General features: G+C 38.4%; 1 protein-coding gene across 1 annotated transcript; it reads right to left on the bottom strand.

Moving 5' to 3' along the window:
• Nucleotides 1-382: 382 nt before the first annotated feature.
• Nucleotides 383-18,374, bottom strand: NUDT21 (nudix hydrolase 21). The gene is made up of 7 exons (XM_061387266.1): nt 18,102-18,374; nt 12,830-13,030; nt 11,896-11,959; nt 7,637-7,726; nt 6,074-6,149; nt 5,264-5,378; nt 383-4,004 (listed from the first exon to the last, which is right to left on the bottom strand). The coding sequence occupies exons 1-7, from the start codon at nt 18,215-18,217 to the stop codon at nt 3,983-3,985; spliced, it is 684 nt and encodes a 227-aa protein (XP_061243250.1). The 5' UTR covers nt 18,218-18,374; the 3' UTR covers nt 383-3,982.
• Between the last annotated feature and the right edge of the window lie 64 nt (nt 18,375-18,438).

Raw genomic sequence — 18,438 nt, 5'->3', positions numbered from 1 at the left:
CAAGCAAATCTGATTAAAAGAAAAAAAAAAAAAACTGAAGTCAATACTCTATGGAAACTGAGACCTCCAATGATATAACACAGTTAGCAAAATTGTATGTCTACTTATAAATCCCAGTCTTCAAGTTCCAAGTCCTTAAACATTGCAGAAAATGACCCTTTCACCTCACAGGAAACTGAATCTGCCTAAGACCACTGCCAACACACAAGGGAGGAATGTGAGCGGAGGGCAACACAGACGTCCCAGGTCTCCAGGTCCCTGCTGTTACGCAAGTTGTCTCTTACCTAATGTAATGGCCCCTGGCCAATGATACTGAAAAAGAATCACGCAGGATTTCTCATGGCACACTATGGTTAGTAGCCACACACAAAAGTCAGAGTCATTCTGTTTTAATTTTTTTATTGAAATGACAATAAAATAAAATAAGAACAGTGAACATTTTAATCAAACTTTAACTTTACAATTATAAAAATATAACCAAAACTTCAGTTTCTTTTATACATTTTTCTATAAACCTAACGCCAGAATAATTCTCAAAGCCAAACTATAAATGATTCTTGTACACTATGATGTGAACACAGCAACCAAAGTTTAAGTTTTTAAAGCACTGATCTTTCCCTTAACAGAACATGATACATTTTCCCAACTTAACTCTAGTCTCACAATACAATCCAACACTAAAATACAATTACATCTTAACTGGCTTAATCTAGACTTAGGTTTTAGTTTTCTTTTTCCCCAAAACAAGCTAGATAAATACAATACAAGCTAATATTAAAGTGTGTTTTATGGCTCAAGTCAAATTATAGTATTATGCTTTGCATTATGTATTTAACAAAAGCAAACAGCTTCAAATGAGTCCAGTTTAACCCAAATAATGAGTGATGTAAAACATGTGGAGTAATTATGGGAAGCCGAACCTTACACTTATAAAAGCTGACCCATATCAAAGTCAAAGCCCACTAAGCCTCTTCTGGCAAATGCAATATGCAAAATCTCACGCTCTCGGAAGTGGTCTTACTGAGGGGCATAAACTGTTCCAAACACTATGAATGAGTGAAAACATCAAGTTTGAGGAACTCCAAGGAGGAAAAGGTACTCCAAGCATTTCGTCTCAAGTGACTAAGCAGGTACTTTAAAGAAGAGGCATTAAAAAACTGAAAGCATAAGAGTCACACTATTTAAGGGAATTTTAAGTGAATGACTAGCTGGTTTGCTGAATCTGAGCAACTCCACCTCTCACTTCTGACTAAACATATAAGAAAACAGACTGACTAGTTTGGTTATGTTTGATCCAAATAAAATACTAATTCAACAAAACCCTTAAACATAAAAAAGGAATTACTGCAACACAAAATGCTGTAATAATTACAAGAGAAGACAACAATAAAAAGTAAAAAAATCTTTTAACTGTTGTCAAAAGATGGATTCAAACACAGAATTGTCATTATGCTATTTTAAGTATCATCCACTTATTAAAAAAACCATAAGTCTTCATCACATAGAAAAAAACACAAATTTAGCTTTTCTTCAAAGGGATGTCAATCCTAAATATGATTTATAACATTTGAGTAAAACTTTATTTTTTTCCCTTCAATCTATTGAATACTTTCCAATGCCATTTAGTCGTTTTATATAGGATATGCACTACTTACTCAGGGAAAAGATCATGACATATATTGTAATTATACAATGCAAAAGAAGGCTTTCATTTACAAACAAACCTGGAAAACAAGGCATTCAAACATATAAGTCATTTAAAACTAGTCAGTATTGATTATGTAAAGAATTGGAATGAACATTTTAAGACTGTTAGTTCTTGAAGAAATGATAAGAACTTACATATCAAAGTGTTAATTAAACAGTACCCTGTACCCTCTTTCTAATGGACTACATCAAATTTGAACTTCCCCAGTTCTATTTTCATCAGGAAACCTAACGAGAGCACTGGGATACAACTATAACAAGTTCAAAAACAAGTTTTAAAATGTGTTTGAATTATGAATTTTAACTCAAAATCAGATCTTATATATTCCAGGTTAGTAACTCCAGCTTACCATTTTTCTCACGTAAGCCCCAAAGTATGGATGACTCAAGCACTTATATTACTGGAAGTAATGATCAAGAAAGGATTTCTAGGTCAAAGCTTGAGTTACAAAAGAACATGAGTGGCCTCGAATCGGATGACATTTCAACTCTAACACTCCTTACTGACAACACTTCAAATCACACCACAAACAAGTCTGCCTCTCTTCACCTTCCCCAAAGGGCATGAGCTAACACACCTCAAAGTGGTCACCACAGCTTTCCAATTGGAGGCCAGAAACAATTATGGAAGGTAGGCTGGAGACTGAGCCATGTCCATCTCTGCCTTCCCCAATCTTGTAGGATGCATCAGTGAGCTCAACAGTAAAATTACAGTTAGCTAGAAACATGTGAATGTGAAGCAGAACAGCAGAACTGTTACACTTGAAGAAGGGGGACTATCCATAGAAACAGGCTCTTTCAAAGGCGATCCCTGGTCATTTTTGGTCCGGGAGACAGATGCTCACCTATTAGTAGGCAGTTATAGCCACTATTAGATTCACAACCGTGTGAAGGTTTCTTAGGACCTCACCTAGTTGAATGTTTAAAATTGCTCAGTTGCTCTCGGTCACCTTTTCTCAAGCCTAAATAGGAAGAATATACGATGTATCTTTCACGTCATCCAATATTTAGGAGACTAGCTCTGTCATCAGTACCATAAAGATGCACAACTAACCAAAAGTTCATTTCTATCTATGAAAAACATAACTAGCAATCTATTTTAGTAGCTGCATCTTATAAGACTTCCTTTACATTAAACCTACAATCAACCGTTTATAATAAGGCATACACAGTGTACTATTAAGAAATAACAAGGCCAATTCTTTTGCCTTAAGAATTTTTTTTATTCCCTCAAATTTGATCCTAATTTAACTGTGCTTTTAGGATTCTTAAATTTGGTATTTTTCTCTTAGGCTGACAAAATCTAATTCTGATTATTCCAAAATATTTTTGAAAAGGCTTTATGTCACTTTTTAAAACCAAACTTTCATCTCATTGGCTATAACTCCACATTAATTGAAATAACAAACTTTATAATCCAAGAATTCAAAACCTAACAGACCCACTTTTAGAAACTTCCTTCACAGATCACCATTTCACCACAGCCATAAAAATAATTAAGACACATAATTTCACAAGAGCACAGATAATGAATACTTCCCTTATTGGGGGGGGGGTGTTTAATTGAGCCCTGGACCTCTTTTTATACCAACTCCCAGGTCAATCTTAACAGTTTCCTGTATGGTTAACGTCTGTTGCTTGTGAAATAAGGTCTAGCTACGCTGGTATAAAATGTACTCATCAATAATACACTTGGAGTTCTGCTGTGATATAACTCGTAGAGAGTGTAAAATTGGTATAGCAGTTGCACCTTGGATTCAATCAAGCAAATGCAGTTCCCCAAAGTAACAGACAATCCTTATCACAAAAATCTACAACATGGTCTTGGGAGTATACCCCCAAGAATGGTATCAGAGCAAAGAGTCCCACTTAAGCCTTCGCTTAAGGCTTGACTGACCTTAATCAGCCATTATATCTTAACATTCACCTGTCTAGTTGGGGAAAAGGAATCCTCACCTGTAAGAATTTTACAAGTTTAATGTGAAATTAAAAAACAAAACAACAACAAAAAAACAAATAGAAAGAAGTCCACTTTCTTTAATGTTGTACAAAAAATATTTGTGTAGAACCAAAAGTAAACTAAACAATATCACATTTGTTTACAGCACAATCTAGCTTTTCATATTAACTTTACTATTCAGACAATAGAAAGTAGGTGCTAATTTCAGGACTGGGAAAGCGATAACATCAAAAAAACTTCAGGGACGTTTATTCTACACTGTGTATAGCTGTGCTCACAGAGACGGCTTCTCTTACTTCTCTGCTGTGCAGCAACTCAGTTGTATATAAAATTGAACCTGAATTTTAAAAAGAACAATATCTTTATTAAAAACAATATTATTTACATTTTTTCTACATTAGATAAATTTATCTGGACATTTAAACTCTCCCTTGATATTTTGGGCATTTTCTACATAGACACCCTTTTCTTCCACTTGTCATATCTTACATTCAATGCTGCTGAATACTTATAACTTAAAAAAATTCTAATAGTGTAAGTTTGATTATCCACTTTCCTTGAAGTAAACATTTTTATACCTCATTGTATTCTGACCACCCAGCACAATTACTGTTACCTTACAGTGTTTAAATAAATGAGTAACATGACTCTTTTTTCATATCCCATACTTCAATGTATAACCCATCAACAGACCAAAGCACAGGAACAAAAGATGAAGTCTGACTTCAGTGCCAGAACAGAAAGACCAATTTCACACTTAACACGCTTTCACAGAAGGCCAAGATCACAACTGAAATTGTTTTTAAAGTAACATTTGTTAAGCATTTACCAGGTGCCTGGCATTATTCTGAGCACTTTATTATATGTTATTTCACCTAGTCCTTATAAATCTTTGAAGCTGGGTCTACCACCCCCTTTACAGGTGAAGAAATAGGTATAATAATTTGTTAGAGACCACACTGCCCGGAAGCAATGATAGTGGAATTCAAATCCACACACAGACTGTAGAATCCATATTATTAACCACTATGTTATTCTGTGAGTCCTATCTGTTACTGACAAGGACCTCAACCAGCATAAGTCAATTTAAAAAACAAAACAACACACATTTCTCATCACTCCATCTGCCTTAAAAAAATAAATAAATAAATAAATAAACTCCATGTAAAAATTCAGGACTCAATCCTACATGCCCCAACTTGGACCTGAATAGATTTCCCAATGAGTAATGAGAATACTCATTACGACAAGAGATTCAATTCTCCACAGTTTCATATACATAACTCCCATCACATTTATTATACATTGTCGACTACGATTTTACCATCTCTTCTTTTATGATGATTTCAAACTTACCTGTAGAAAATACCAGATTTGGAAAAGAACAGAAGCACCAATACCAGAATGTCATGCTGCAACTTAAGGTCTGAGGACACAGTCATCTTTGGCTTAATCTACATAAGACCTAGGGATCCATCTACTGTCTTAGTGTCCTTGAAGACCAAAATTTATGAACTATCCCTCCTCAAGTGGCTTGAATTATTTTAAATCCGCCAGTTTAGATGAAGCAAACACAAAAAGCCCAACTTTCCATACCTGCTCAAAAGCTGGGGGAGACTAGAAATGATGGGTCCATATCCAGGTGCATTGTCATACAGTTCAAATAGCGGTGCAGCTACCAGCTTGTAATTTTTAGGGACTGCAAACAAGGCTAAAACAAAAACAGTGTTTACTGGCTAAAACAAAAACAGTGTTTATTGGCTAAAATAAAAACAGTATTCATTTTCTATACTTCCTTGTATAATCACTGCTTCTGCTTCACTAGTAATCACCAATCTTACATTTGAGAAACTTCTGAGGAAAAAAATAATTCTCATTAACACATTTTGATTGTGTCTTTTAAGAGAAGGTCAGTCACAGCTTTGAAATGGACTCTAAAGAAATCCATGCTGTTAACAACCAAGAGCACCTTATGAGTGCTGGCTCTGGGAGAAAGGAGAAGAGACTCTTGATATTCTAATTTATTTTGAATTCCATTTTAAAAGTACCAAAAATCAGAGTAATTAGTTGTTAATGTGCACAACAGAGCTAAAGACTCTATTATAAAAAAATCAATTCATCTGTCTCCTAAAATTTTATCACAATGTGAAATTAATACCAGCAGCTAAAGTTATTAAAAATACTATAACCTGATATTTTTGGCTCCAGTTATGTACTCTTCCCCGGTAACATAACTGGCATATCCAAGAAAAACTAGGTAATTGTGGATAAAAATGGTATGTGTTTTTAGTTTTACAATAAATTCCCAAATTCAAGTAACTTGAGGAAAAACCACAAATAGAGGTATCCTTGAAATTACACTATAGAAGTTTTTAGATGGCTGCCTTCAAAAACAAAGTAACTTACCTTTCTCTTGAAGCTGAACCAGAAACAACTTCTTATGTTCCTTAGGTTTTGTAATATGTGCAGGAATATATGGATACTAAAATAATAAGAGAATAATTTGTAGTTGCCAAGCCATCCCTGACACCTCCCATGCCTCCACTGACCAACTTCTCCCATTTCAGACTTTAAGCTCAAGTATCAGGCCTGAAGACCAACTTCTTTATAACCCCAATAGAATTTGAACGTGTACACCATGGCTTCATCTATTTATTACGTGTTTATCCCCTAATACAGTGTAAACTCCCTGAAGAAGAACCCTTTCTAGTTTTCCCTTTACCTAACAGATCTGGTACCTAACAGATGAACTAATAAATATATGCTTTAATAAATATAAAATATCAAGCAGTAAATGATTCAGTCACAGAAACAATTATAGGTTGACAAGTTTAAACACAATGAAGTCTGACATAAATATTTATAATAAAAGTTGTCTTTTAAAAACATATCATTACAAATTTAAATTTGCTAGAATCCTGATGCAGACCATGTTTACTAAATAAAAAGTTTAAATACAATAAGGTGCTCGACAGGAAATTTCTCCCCACAATTGCCACACACCCCACATGTGACAATGCTGCAAGAACACTGGATGAGCGGTCTCTGTCAGCTGAACAAAGTCAAATTGTTTGTGAAAATGGAGAAAATATTTTGAAGAATGCAAAGGAAAAAGAGAAGTACAGAGGGAAGGTTGCTACCTGAGAATGAAGAATTTTACACAAAGAATTCTAAAAGCCTAAGATAAGCTTTCTTCTGCTGCTGCTGTGCACACATAATGAAACCTCTCCTGCATCTCCCCATAATATATTCAGAGAAGCCTACTTTCCTTTTTGAAGTATTTGAGGGCAGGGGAATTTAAAAAGTGCTAAAAACAGGCATAATGGGAAAGGAGGATAAAAACAGAGGCTGCCTAAAGGAGGTTATCAGCATTCCCATTTCTGTAAGAAACTTGTGCAGAGACTAAGTATCCTTCCCAGAATGATACAGTTAAGCAATGATGCCAGGATTCAGTTGAGTCTGTCCAACTCTTACCTAACTGGAAAAGCCTATTCCCACTGTGCCATCCCAATGGGACCTAAACAGTCCTCCGACTACAGTAATCCCTAGGGTATAATGAATCAAGACAGCTAGCTATCTCAGGCTTTGGAGGTACCATACATGATCATGAAAACCATGCACACTGGCATCAGAGAGATCCAATGAGGAGAGCGTGCTTCAAAACAACAAAAGGGTGGACAGCAGGGATGGAGCAGTCAAAAGGAATAGGACTGCTGAAGTATGATCATGAGCTAATTGGTGGGGGTGAGTGACAGCTAATGGGATTTGTTCACTTTTACTATGCTATTTTTGTACATATTTGAAATTTTCCTTTAAAAGAAAAAATGCTTGGCTTTTATTTTTTAATTTAAATTAATGAGAGAAAAAAGGAAATCTCAAGTCAAATTCTCTTACAAACTTTCTAAATGGCTAGAATTAAATCAGTTCCCTACTTCCCCAAATGTTCAGCAAATATAACTGAACACTGACCTGAGGAGGCTCAAAATTTGGTCTCCACCAGTTGCCAATGCAGTCATCGATAACCCAGTCTTGCAGGACTCCATCTTGACGACCCAATATCTGTCAAAAAGAAATGACAGAGCCGGTAAACTAAATATACATACCAATGAATATCCTTCTTCAGTGAAGAAGGTATTTTTCACAGCACTCCTAACAGAGATGAATAGCTAATATGCTCCCATATAAATTTCCTTTCTACAATTTATCTGTGTCATTCTGCCCAAGACATAAACTATTAGTTCAAAACTGGCAAGCTAGCATCAACATAATGATGGAGGACCAACCCATCTGTTCTATGCCTTGGCACTGAAAATCAAAGATTAATTACCTATATCAACCAACGGCATAGAACAGTTTTCTAGAATCAACTATAGCTTTTTTAAACCACCCACCTAACCAAGCTATAGAAATAAGTATGCAAAATTCAGTTTTCATTTCCATAAATCTGTATAAGATTAAACATAACTTAATCAGAGTTATGCTGTACACATTTTAATTGGCCAAAAATGGTTTTACAAAGTTCATGATGAGAAAAAGCAGTTAACTGTCCCATTTTACCATTCCCACTGGCTACAACTTTCAACTCTTAGCCATTTCCCCCCCTGATATTTGCCTCGTTTTTAAAAGCATTCTTCTTGTTTTTAAATAAGCTGTTTATCTCAGTTTTAGGTTTACAGAAAAGTTGAAGCCTAGAACTAAGGAAGCCCTAGAACTCCAGCTGTGAATCAGAGCTGAGAGCATCTACAGATTGAAGAGACTTCCCAAATGTCCCACAGCCAGTTTTCCTACTATTAATATCTTACATTAAGATAGCGTATTTGTCACAACCAAGGAACCAACACTGATAACCTTATTATTAACCGAAGTGCATATTTTCATCAGATAACCTTCATTTTTACCTAATGTCTTTTTTTCAGTTCCAGAATCCCACCCAGGATATTACACTATATTTGCATTTCTCCTCAGGCTTCTCTAAGACTGACAGTTTCTCAGACTTTCCTTATTTTTGATAACCTTCACAGTTTCGAGGAGTAGGAGTTAGGTATTTTGTTTTCTAGAATGCCCCCTATTAGACCGAGATTTCAGATTTCAGGGAATTGGGGAAGGAAAATCACAGAGGTAAAGTTTCATTCTCATCACATCATTGCAAGGGGGTACATTCCATTAACATGATTTATCATTGATATTAAATATTAACCTTGATCACCTGGCTGAGGTAGTATCTGTCAAGCTCTCTACTATACTTTTTAATAGCTACATTTTTAATATTCTTTTATGACCATTTCTTGATTGCTTTTCATTTTTAAAAACCTTTAAAAAAATTTAACACCCTCTACTGTGGAACAAGAATTTAGATCTTAAAACCATATTCCTCACTCATACTTTCTCTTCTACCATGCTCCCATTGTCGGTATTTAAATCAACATTCAGTATTTAATATGACTTGGTGAATCAGCAGAGCATTTATTAAACTATAATTACACACCCCTATTTGAACAACTATCCTTTCCTTCAGAGACAATACTCATTTCATTCACTATCACTAATTCATTCCCCACATTCTCCACAAGAGTTTAAATTTCTTCTCAATTCAAATATTATTCTATTTTCCTAAGAGACATTTTTCTATCATCCTGCTTCAATCTGTAGTTGCTCTCAGCCCTGATTCACAGCTGGAATTCTAGGGCTTCCCTTGTTTTCTCTCCTGTGTTATTAGATCCTCTCTATATTCTTAACCCTGTCCCTTCTTTCTTTCTTCATTCTTTCATTTTAGTGGTGAATATCCTCCATCCACTAGCTTCCTAAAAAAAGGTATAAAAGACATCACCTTTATAGAAACTCTGCTGGGCTGGAAATAACTTTATCTGCACACTTGACTTATAGTTTGATTAGATAAAAAAGTCTCAGATGGACACTACGTACTTTCAGATTTATGAAGGTATGCTCCATGACTTAACTTCTGGTATTGTTTCTGGGAGGCTGATGCCATTTCTGACTTTAATGTTTTTGCATTTAACCCAGGTCTACCCATTCCTTGTCCCCAACTTTGGAAACTTTCAGGATTTTTCTCTTTACCCTTTTTCTAGAGAGAAGGCCAGTAGGTCTTTTCAATCTGAAAACTAATGATTAGGTTTGGGAAACTTTCTTGAATTATTGTTTTGCTAATTCCTTTTCCTCTGTTTTATTTATCCAGGTTAGATTTTATTTTTTAATTGAATTATAGTTGCTTAACAATGTTTCAGGTGTACAGCAACATGATTCAGTTATACATATACATATACATATATATATATATATAGCCTTTTTCAGATTCTTTTCCATTATAGGTTATTACAAGATACTGAATATAGCTTTCTGTGCTATACAGTAGGTCCTTATTGTTTCTACAGTTCATACTGATCCTTTTCTCTTACCTATGTTCTTTTTGTTCTACTTTCTGGAGATTTCAACTCAATTTTTTAACTCATTACTCAAGTTTTAATTCTGCCTTTAAAAAAAAATTACTCATGAATCCTTTTTTGTTGGCTATATAGTCTTTTCTAATGGCACACTGTTCTACAGATACAATGTCTCCTTTTATCATATCAATAATACTAATTATAATTCTACTGATAACTGAATTTTCTGTTTCTGCTAAGTTCCCTTTGCTTCTTTTGCTCTTTCCTGTTTAGAAGTTTCCCCAAAAGCCTGGTGATACTGGATACCTGCTCGCAATTAAGGGTAAAATAAGCTGCCTAACTGACAACTCTGTGTACATGAGTGACAAGGCTACCCTAGTTCTTTGGGGAGATTCCCAAATATTATCTATCATCAAAGTATTCTTTGGAACTCTCCATTTTCTCCAGGGCGGTGGGGAAACCCTCTAATTTTCAACCTGGGGTATATAAACTAGCTGTTAACACTATCAGCCTAGTAGAAGTCTCACTATCCAGGCTGTAACTTCACTTATTCTCCCCACCTCCTTAACTTTTTCATTGCTTAGTGTTTTCCAATTCAATCTCTACCAAGAATTAATCAGCAGCAGTCTTTGCCTAAAAGTAAAGTAGGGAAGATGATCTAGGTACATCAATAATCCTATGCAGACTGCCAGTCAATTCAGCTTTCAGTCCATGCACACCCCCTCTTTCACAAGTACCCCCAATTCCTAAGCTTTTCTGATGTTCTAGAGTGCTGGGTCCTTGACTGCCCTTCTGGGAGACTGAGGTTTTGGCTAAGTCGATTATGATTCGCTCATCTGCCTTCTACCTTCAAACACTTTTTCCTTGTTACCGTCTCATTTTACAATCCATCAACCTACTGGACTTTTATCTTTCTAAAACCCCTTTAATGTTTTTTGGTGGAGTTATAAGAAAAAGCTTAGGTAAGCAGGTAGGTTCAATCTACCATATATAAATGAAAGTTCAAACACAGCACAAAATTTAAGACTAACACTGCATTTTAGAAATACTAAAAAACAAGTCAAAGTGGAAGAAATACAGGTTTTAGTTTTGTCTCCTTTCTGTATTTGCCAAGGATTTTGCACAGAATATGTACTAGTTTTGTAACTAAGGGGGGTTGCATGCTAAGAAAGAAAACTATTTATTAATGAAACAGCCTACAATCTCAAAAACCTCCGGCATCTATATGCATCTAGCCCCAAGTCTTTAGAGACAGACATTAGAACAGCTTCTAAAAGGTAGCACAACCTGGGCAAAGCCTAAAAGGTATGTGCAAAAATGAAAATAGGTATGTAACAGGAATCATTCTCCTGTCAAAATTCCAACACCTACTCTGGAATAAAATTACCTGCATTCAAATCTCCAACTTCACCACACACTAGCTGTAAAATATCAAGGAAGCTACTTGCACTTTCTGTGCCCTAATTTATCAGTAAAACAGGATTAACAGCACCCACTTCCTAATGCTATTATGATGTTTAAACAAATTATTGCATGTAAAGCACTTAGAACACTGCTTAGCAATCAATACTCAGTAAATGTTGTTTTATTAACCATTATTGCTACACCAACTATTTCAATGGAAAATAATGCTATGACAAAGTATAAGTTCAACTTACAGAAAATAAACATTGTACTAACACTCTAAGATTTATGTTTTATTTACAGAAAACTAAATATTTAAAATAAACTCATCCTTTTCAAGGCATAAAAAAATCTGACTATGCATTAAGTTGACGGTATTTAGATGAGCATTAATGAAATCATCAAAGTGGTTAAACAGAAAAATACCTCTGTCATTAAGCGTTTTAGTCCTTCAACTTCATCTTCTCCTGGATTAAGCTCACCACCAGGTCTGTATAAAGGTTAAAATTTCAGCTTTCAACTTATATTAACAATTTTGGTTAACAGGAAAAACACAATAATTACTACTTCTATCAAGTAACTTCGTAACACATTTCGGTGTCACGTAAGGCAATTAAAGCAAACAAATGTCAAATGGAGGGGGAAGAATGTGCTAGAAAACAGAATTCATGTCCATTCACGAGATTCACAGTAGACAAACCCTAGTCTTAAAATATGTACCACAACATAAACATCACATAGTTGCTGGAAACCAGTACATCCCGATTTTTTCTCTCTGGAAGTTATCTAGTGATAATGGAGTCTAGAAATGCTGAGAGAGCAGTGGACCCACATTCTCTAGATCTGAAGAATGCAGCATTTTTTAAGAATTCCAAACTAAGTATATGAGAACACTCTTTTTGGTATAATCTAGTCAAACAGTTGTGGACTAAACATACTGAGAGATTTATAAACTTAAATGAGAAAACTAAATAATCATCTATAAAAATGTAAAGCATTTTAAGAATAGGAAACACTATTGATCCTAAGCAAGAAATAAAATCAATTGTTCTCAGTAATGCTACAAAGACATCTAGAAATTGAACTTGGACTCGTTTGTTTCATAGGGCTTCTCTCAAGCTCAGTCATTAGCATCAACAATACACAGAAACATGAAGATTTCTAGTTAGGCCATTCTAGTTAGACCATAGTTCATAAATGAACACTGCAATGGAGGAAAAAAAATGCTTTTGAGTTTCTCTTCCAAGACTCCAATAACAGCCGTGTTTGTTGAGACAAATGACTAAAAGCTAAAGCTGTATTTTAAAGCTGCATAAAACAGCCATCTTATTCAAAGTTGTTCATTTCCAATGACACTTACAATTTGAAGAACGTTGTTCCCAGCTGTAGCAGTAACACATGGGGTAGCCGGTGCTCATGGACAATCAAAACCCCTTCTACAGTCCTCCTCATGCCAATTTTATCAAATTCCTCCCTCATGCGCTGAAATCTGGCTGCAACAGAGCTGTCCTTCTCATAGAGGGGTTCTTTTGTACCAAAAGTGTAATTGGTAAGAGGGTACCTGTGATCCAAAGACAGATATCTGAGAACTGTAGACAATAAATTACTAGGACAGACACCAATCATAGAAAAGAAACCTTGGTAAAAAGTGTATATACATATTGCACTTAGAGACAAAGAATTTGAAAAAAGTTAAACAACTAGTTAATAAGACAGCAGAGAAGGAAATGGCAACCCACTCGTGTTCTTGCCTGGAGAATCCCAGGGACGGGGGAGCCTGGTGGGCTGCCGTCTCTGGGGTCACAGAGAGTCGGTCACGACTGAAGTGACTTAGCAGCAGCAGCAGCAGAGATTAGAATCTAGCTCTCTGGACTCTAAAGCCAGAGTTTTCATTAGCTCAATGTTGTTACTTCCTACTTGAACTCTCAAGTATAGATGAAGGGAAGTGAAGTTGCGTCCGACTCTTTGCGACCCCGTAGACTGTAGCCTACCAGGCTCCTCTGTCCATGGGATTTCCAGGCAGTAGTACTGGAGTGGATTGCCATTTCCTTCTCCAGGGGATCTTTCCAACCCAGGGTTCAAACCCGGGTCTTCCACATTGTAGACAGATGCTTTACCGCTTGAGCCACCAGAGAAGTCGAGGTCAAGTATAGATGACAATATCCTTAAAGCTCTTAAATGCATAGAGGAGTGGCTATCTGAATAACTGGCTGCTGCTGCTAAGTCGCTTCAGTCGTGTCCAACTCTGTGTGACCCCATAGATGGCAGCCCACCAGGCTCCCCCATCCCTGGGATTCTCCAGGCAAGAACACTGGAGCGGGTTGCTATTTCCTTCTCCAATGCATGAAAGTGAAAAGTAAAATTGAAGTCGCTCAGTCGTGTCCGACTCTTCACGATCCCATGGACTGAAGCCCACTAGGCTCCTCCGTCCATGGGATTTTCCAAGCAAGAGTACTGGAGTGGGGTGCTATTGCCTTCTTCGAGAAACTGGCAATCCTCTGGTATTAGATGCTAACATTGTCAACCTGGCTAATGTGCCCTTGGGCTCCTCTACCAATCTAATCATAAATTCTATTAATTATGGGTGCTAATGCCTGATGTCTTTTTCTACAAACTGAGCCACCACTTTCCATCATCTCCTCATTTATTTTCTATTTGTCCCGTCAACTATTGTCAGAGTTTTCTGGTACCTTTCTTCAGATGAGCTTTTCTTTCCCTTATAAGATGTTGAGCCTTCTGCATTTCTTCTATTCAGTATCTTTATTCTTCCTTTCTCTTCATTTGAATCTTTTGCTGACTAGATGTAATTATAAACATTCTCTACTTCTTTAGCAAGAATTCAAAATACAACATATTGAAAAGTTTTCTTCTTGCCTAGTAAATATTTTTTCCTTAAAAATAGTTTAAAAACTCATTTCATCACAGGTACCACCTTGCAACCCTTTGATCGTAAGACTTACAGAAAGCAGCCTTTGATTATAAACCTTTGGGTAAGAATGCTTTGGCCACACTTGCCTGTCCCCAGCATATCTTGTCTACCAAAACACCTTGTGTTAGAAGTCAACAACTACATAACTAATCCACTAAGCTATTCTTAGAAGGGGAACAAATCAAGGTTGCCAAAATGTAAAAAAAAAGTTAATCCCAAAAGCCAAATTCCAGGCCTAAGTGAAGCAGCGCTAAAGTAACTAAAATAAACTATTTCCAAGGTGCTCTAAAGATTTTAGGACCTTCCCCAGTAGACTCAATTCTAAATCTAACACCTTCATCATGAGTAGCAGCAACCCCACATAGCACTTTGTGCCCTGCAATTAAAAAAAAAAAAAAAGCTTTGTATACATTAACATTCAGTTCTCATCACCTGAATTAGAATTAAAGATAGCTCTAATACATCTCGATTGCAAACCCAGCTCTCATATCAAAAGATGCCATTAAGATGAAATATAAGACTGTTCAGCTGTGAAGTCAGTGCCAGCCCAGACACATCTGTAGTACTCCCATCCTACTGTGAGCTTTGTAAAGCAGGGACTACACCTGACTTCCTCACCACTGTCTACGCAGCATTAATCCTAGTGCCTGCTACAAACTAAGCATTCATGCAATATTTCCTCATAAAATATACTGGAGGAGAGATAACTTATTTTCAATTTAGGCCATTACTCAACCAGGTGAACTGAATTCACAACAATTCTTTCTGAATACTGTGATTATACAGGAGAGGCAAAGTACTGCGAATCCATTAACTCATAACTTTAATGGAGCAAAAATTGAAACATTTCCACCAAGTTAGTTCAGAGAAGGCAATGGCACCCCACTCCAGTACTCTTGCCTGGGAAATCCCATGGATGGAGGAGCCTGGAAGGCTGCAGTCCATGGGGTCTCTGAGGATCGGACACGACTGAGCGACTTCACTTTCACTTTTCACTTTCATGCACTGGAGAAGGAAATAGCAACCCACTCCAGTGTTCTTGCCTGGAGAGTCCCAGGGACCGGGGAGCCTGGTGGGTTGCCGTCTACGGGGTCGCACAGAGTCAGATACGATTGAAGTGACTTAGCAGTAGCAGTAGCAGTTCGACATAATGGCTTGATGCAAAACGATCGAATAATCAAGGTAAAGTAAGGTAAAACTGTGAGCACTAACAATAGTAACCAATGAAAGTAATACAGAAGCTGTGTTTTCGCATTTAAAACAAAAACATTTAGCCTTTTCCGTTTCATGGGAATACTATGAGGATTTTTCTAAAGATGTGATGTGAAATTAAAATGCTATTATGTTAGTGTAATAGCTAGAGATATTAACTTGTATGTGTATGCTCAGTCGCTCAGTCATATCCAACTCTTTGCCACCCCATGGACCACAGCCCAACAGGCTCCCCTGTCCATGGGATTTTCAAGGCAAGAATACTGGAGGGGTTGCCACTTCCTCCTCCAGGTGATCTTCCTGACCCAGGGATCAAAATGGTGTCTCCTGTTCTGCCCTGGCTGGTGGATTCCCTACCACTAGTGCCACCTGGGAAGTCTGTTAATATATATAGTATCTACTACTTGTATGAAGTTAAGTGAAGTCCCTTTGTCGTGTCCGACTCTTTGCCACCCCATGAACTGTAGCCTACCAGGCTCCTCTGTCCGTGGGATTCTCTGGGCAAGAATACGGAGTAGTTTGCCATATCCTTCTCCAGGGGATCTTCCCAACCCAAGGACTGAAACTAGTTCTCCCGCACTGCGGGAAGACTTTTACTGTTTGAGCCACTGCTGCTGCTGCTAAGGCGCTTCAGTCGTGTCCAACTCTGTGCGACCCAATAGACAGCAGCCCACCAGGCTCCCCCGTCCCTGGGATTCTCTAGGCAAGAACACTGGAGTGGGTTGCCATTTCCTTCTCCAATGCATGAAAGTGAAAAGTGAAAGTGAAGTCGCTCAGTCGTGTCCGACTCTTAGCGACCCCACGGACTGCAGCCTACCAGGCTCCTCCATCCATGGGATTTTCCAGGCAAGAGTACTGGAGTGGGGTGCCATCGCCTTCTCTGGTCTGAGCCACTAGGGAATTCCTATTACTTGTATGCTTGTATAGTTCCAGATTTCATAAACCCAACATTTTTATTACCTGAATTTCCATCACCTGTTCTGTCAAATAAAACAAAACCATCTTTTCAATTCAAATCCCTTTTGAGCAAATTTCATTTGTTTGAAGATAAAGTAGAGAAACACCTAATGTTCCCTACCAAAACACCAGTATCAGTAAATCCTTGCATCCTTTAAATACTGACCAACATAAACTGCTCATTTTCCTCCATTAGCTTGGCACCATGGTGCCTCTCAAACTCTCAGAAATGATTTTTTTTTTTTAAAGAAAAAGCATACTGATAAATTTCTTGAGCAAGACATAGCCCAAATTTCAATTCCCTGCCACAGATTACTTCTGAGAGTGGCTTCGAAATGCAATGGCTTTAAGCGCTTAAACAATAAGATGTTAAAAGTAAAATGCAGCCCACAATGGGTTCTCTGGACTACATTTTGGTCCTCTCCAAGGACAGAAAAGGCTTCCCAGGTGGCTCAGTGGTAAAGAATCCGCCTGCCTGGCAAGAGACGCGGGTTCGATCCCTGGGTCGGGAAGATCCTCCGGAGAATTGCAACCCACTCTAGTATTCTGGCGTGGAAAATCCCATGGACAGAGGAGCCTGGACGTCTGCAGTCCCTGGGACGCCGAAGAGTCAGACACGTCTTAGAGCCTGAACTACCACCTCCAAGGTCTGAAAGCCCACCTACAGTGAAAGCCCCAGCCCCCTCCCAAGCTGGGGCCTCCTGGCAGCTCGGATGCTGTCGCTGCGGCGGCGAAAACATGTAACGGAACATGGGGGAAGTCAGACAGCCCTAAGCAGATGAATAAAAGTCAGACAGCCCTAAGCAGATAAATAAAATGTATTCAGGAGCCCACACTCAATAAAGCAACAGAGGAAAAGACTAAGCCTGCGCATTATAGCTAGATCTCGAAAGCTTACTATTAAAGCAAAGCCTAAACGGCAAAAACGATATACTACGTTATACTGCTGCTGCTGCTAAGTCGCTTCAGTCGTGTCTGACTCTGTGCGACCCCATAGACGGCAGCCCACCAGGCTTCCCCATCCCTGGGATTCTCCAGGCAAGAATACTGGAGTGGCTTGCCATTTCCTTCTCCAGTGCATGAAAGTAAAAAGTGAAAGTGAAGTCGCTCGGTCATGTCCGACTCTTAGCGACCCCATGGACTACAGCCTACCAGGCTCCTCCATCCATGGATTTTCAGGCAAGAGTACTGGAGTGGGGTGCCATTGCCTTCTCCTACGTTATACTACTCACAACAAATAAAAACACACAAAATGCCATATACTCGCCGTTAAAGGATAAACACCACGGTTTGCGGCTGATTATCTCCACAGACGTGGGGAAAGAATGAGTTCAAAGCATTTTCTACATTGAATGCAGGGACATGGAAACAAGCCATCTTTCCAGGAAAGGGAAAACCCTCTCAAGTAGGGCTCTAGTCTGTGGCGCTGGAAGGTGAGGAAGGGAAGGCCGCTCCAGAAGACTGGAGTCTTTAGGGGCGCTCACGACCAAGGGGATGCAGACACAACCGCGCGCGAGGAACAGGCCGCACTTACAGGTTGATGGTGCGCTCCAGGGTGAGGGGCTTGGTCTGCTGGATATACTTGTTGCCGAACTGGGTGACTCCCCGGGGCCAGCCGGTCTGCGAGCGATTGGGCGGCACCACGGACATGCTGGAGAGCTCCGGCACTAGCAGCGAGCGGAAAACGGGAGGCAGGGAGACTTTCCCTGTGTGAGCAGCGGTTGTCTGCGTCCCAGTCAGCAGCCGCCGGCGGCCATTAACAAGAGAACGCCGAAGGAAGCATACGGACGCCGGAAGTTCACCCGGAGCCTCTGGCGGCAGGAAGTAGAAAGGCGGTGTCCTATCCCCGAACGATCCAATCACTGCTGGGA

Source organism: Bos javanicus, chromosome 18 (assembly GCF_032452875.1).
Source record: "Bos javanicus breed banteng chromosome 18, ARS-OSU_banteng_1.0, whole genome shotgun sequence".
Taxonomy (NCBI): Eukaryota; Metazoa; Chordata; class Mammalia; order Artiodactyla; family Bovidae; genus Bos; species Bos javanicus.
The sequence above is the reverse complement of the archived record's forward strand: the minus strand, read 5'-3'. Positions and strand labels throughout refer to the sequence as shown.

Excerpts from the sequence above, each read along its gene's own strand:
- NUDT21 (XM_061387266.1), bottom strand. The coding sequence starts at position 18,217 with ATGTCCGTGGTGCCGCCCAATCGCTCGCAGACCGGCTGGCCCCGGGGA. Across the intron at positions 11,960-12,829 it reads GGAACAACGTTCTTCAAATT|ACCTGGTGGTGAGCTTAATC; the intron begins GTAAGTGTCATT and ends ACCTTTATACAG. Across the intron at positions 6,150-7,636 it reads CAAATTTTGAGCCTCCTCAG|TATCCATATATTCCTGCACA; the intron begins GTCAGTGTTCAG and ends TTATTATTTTAG.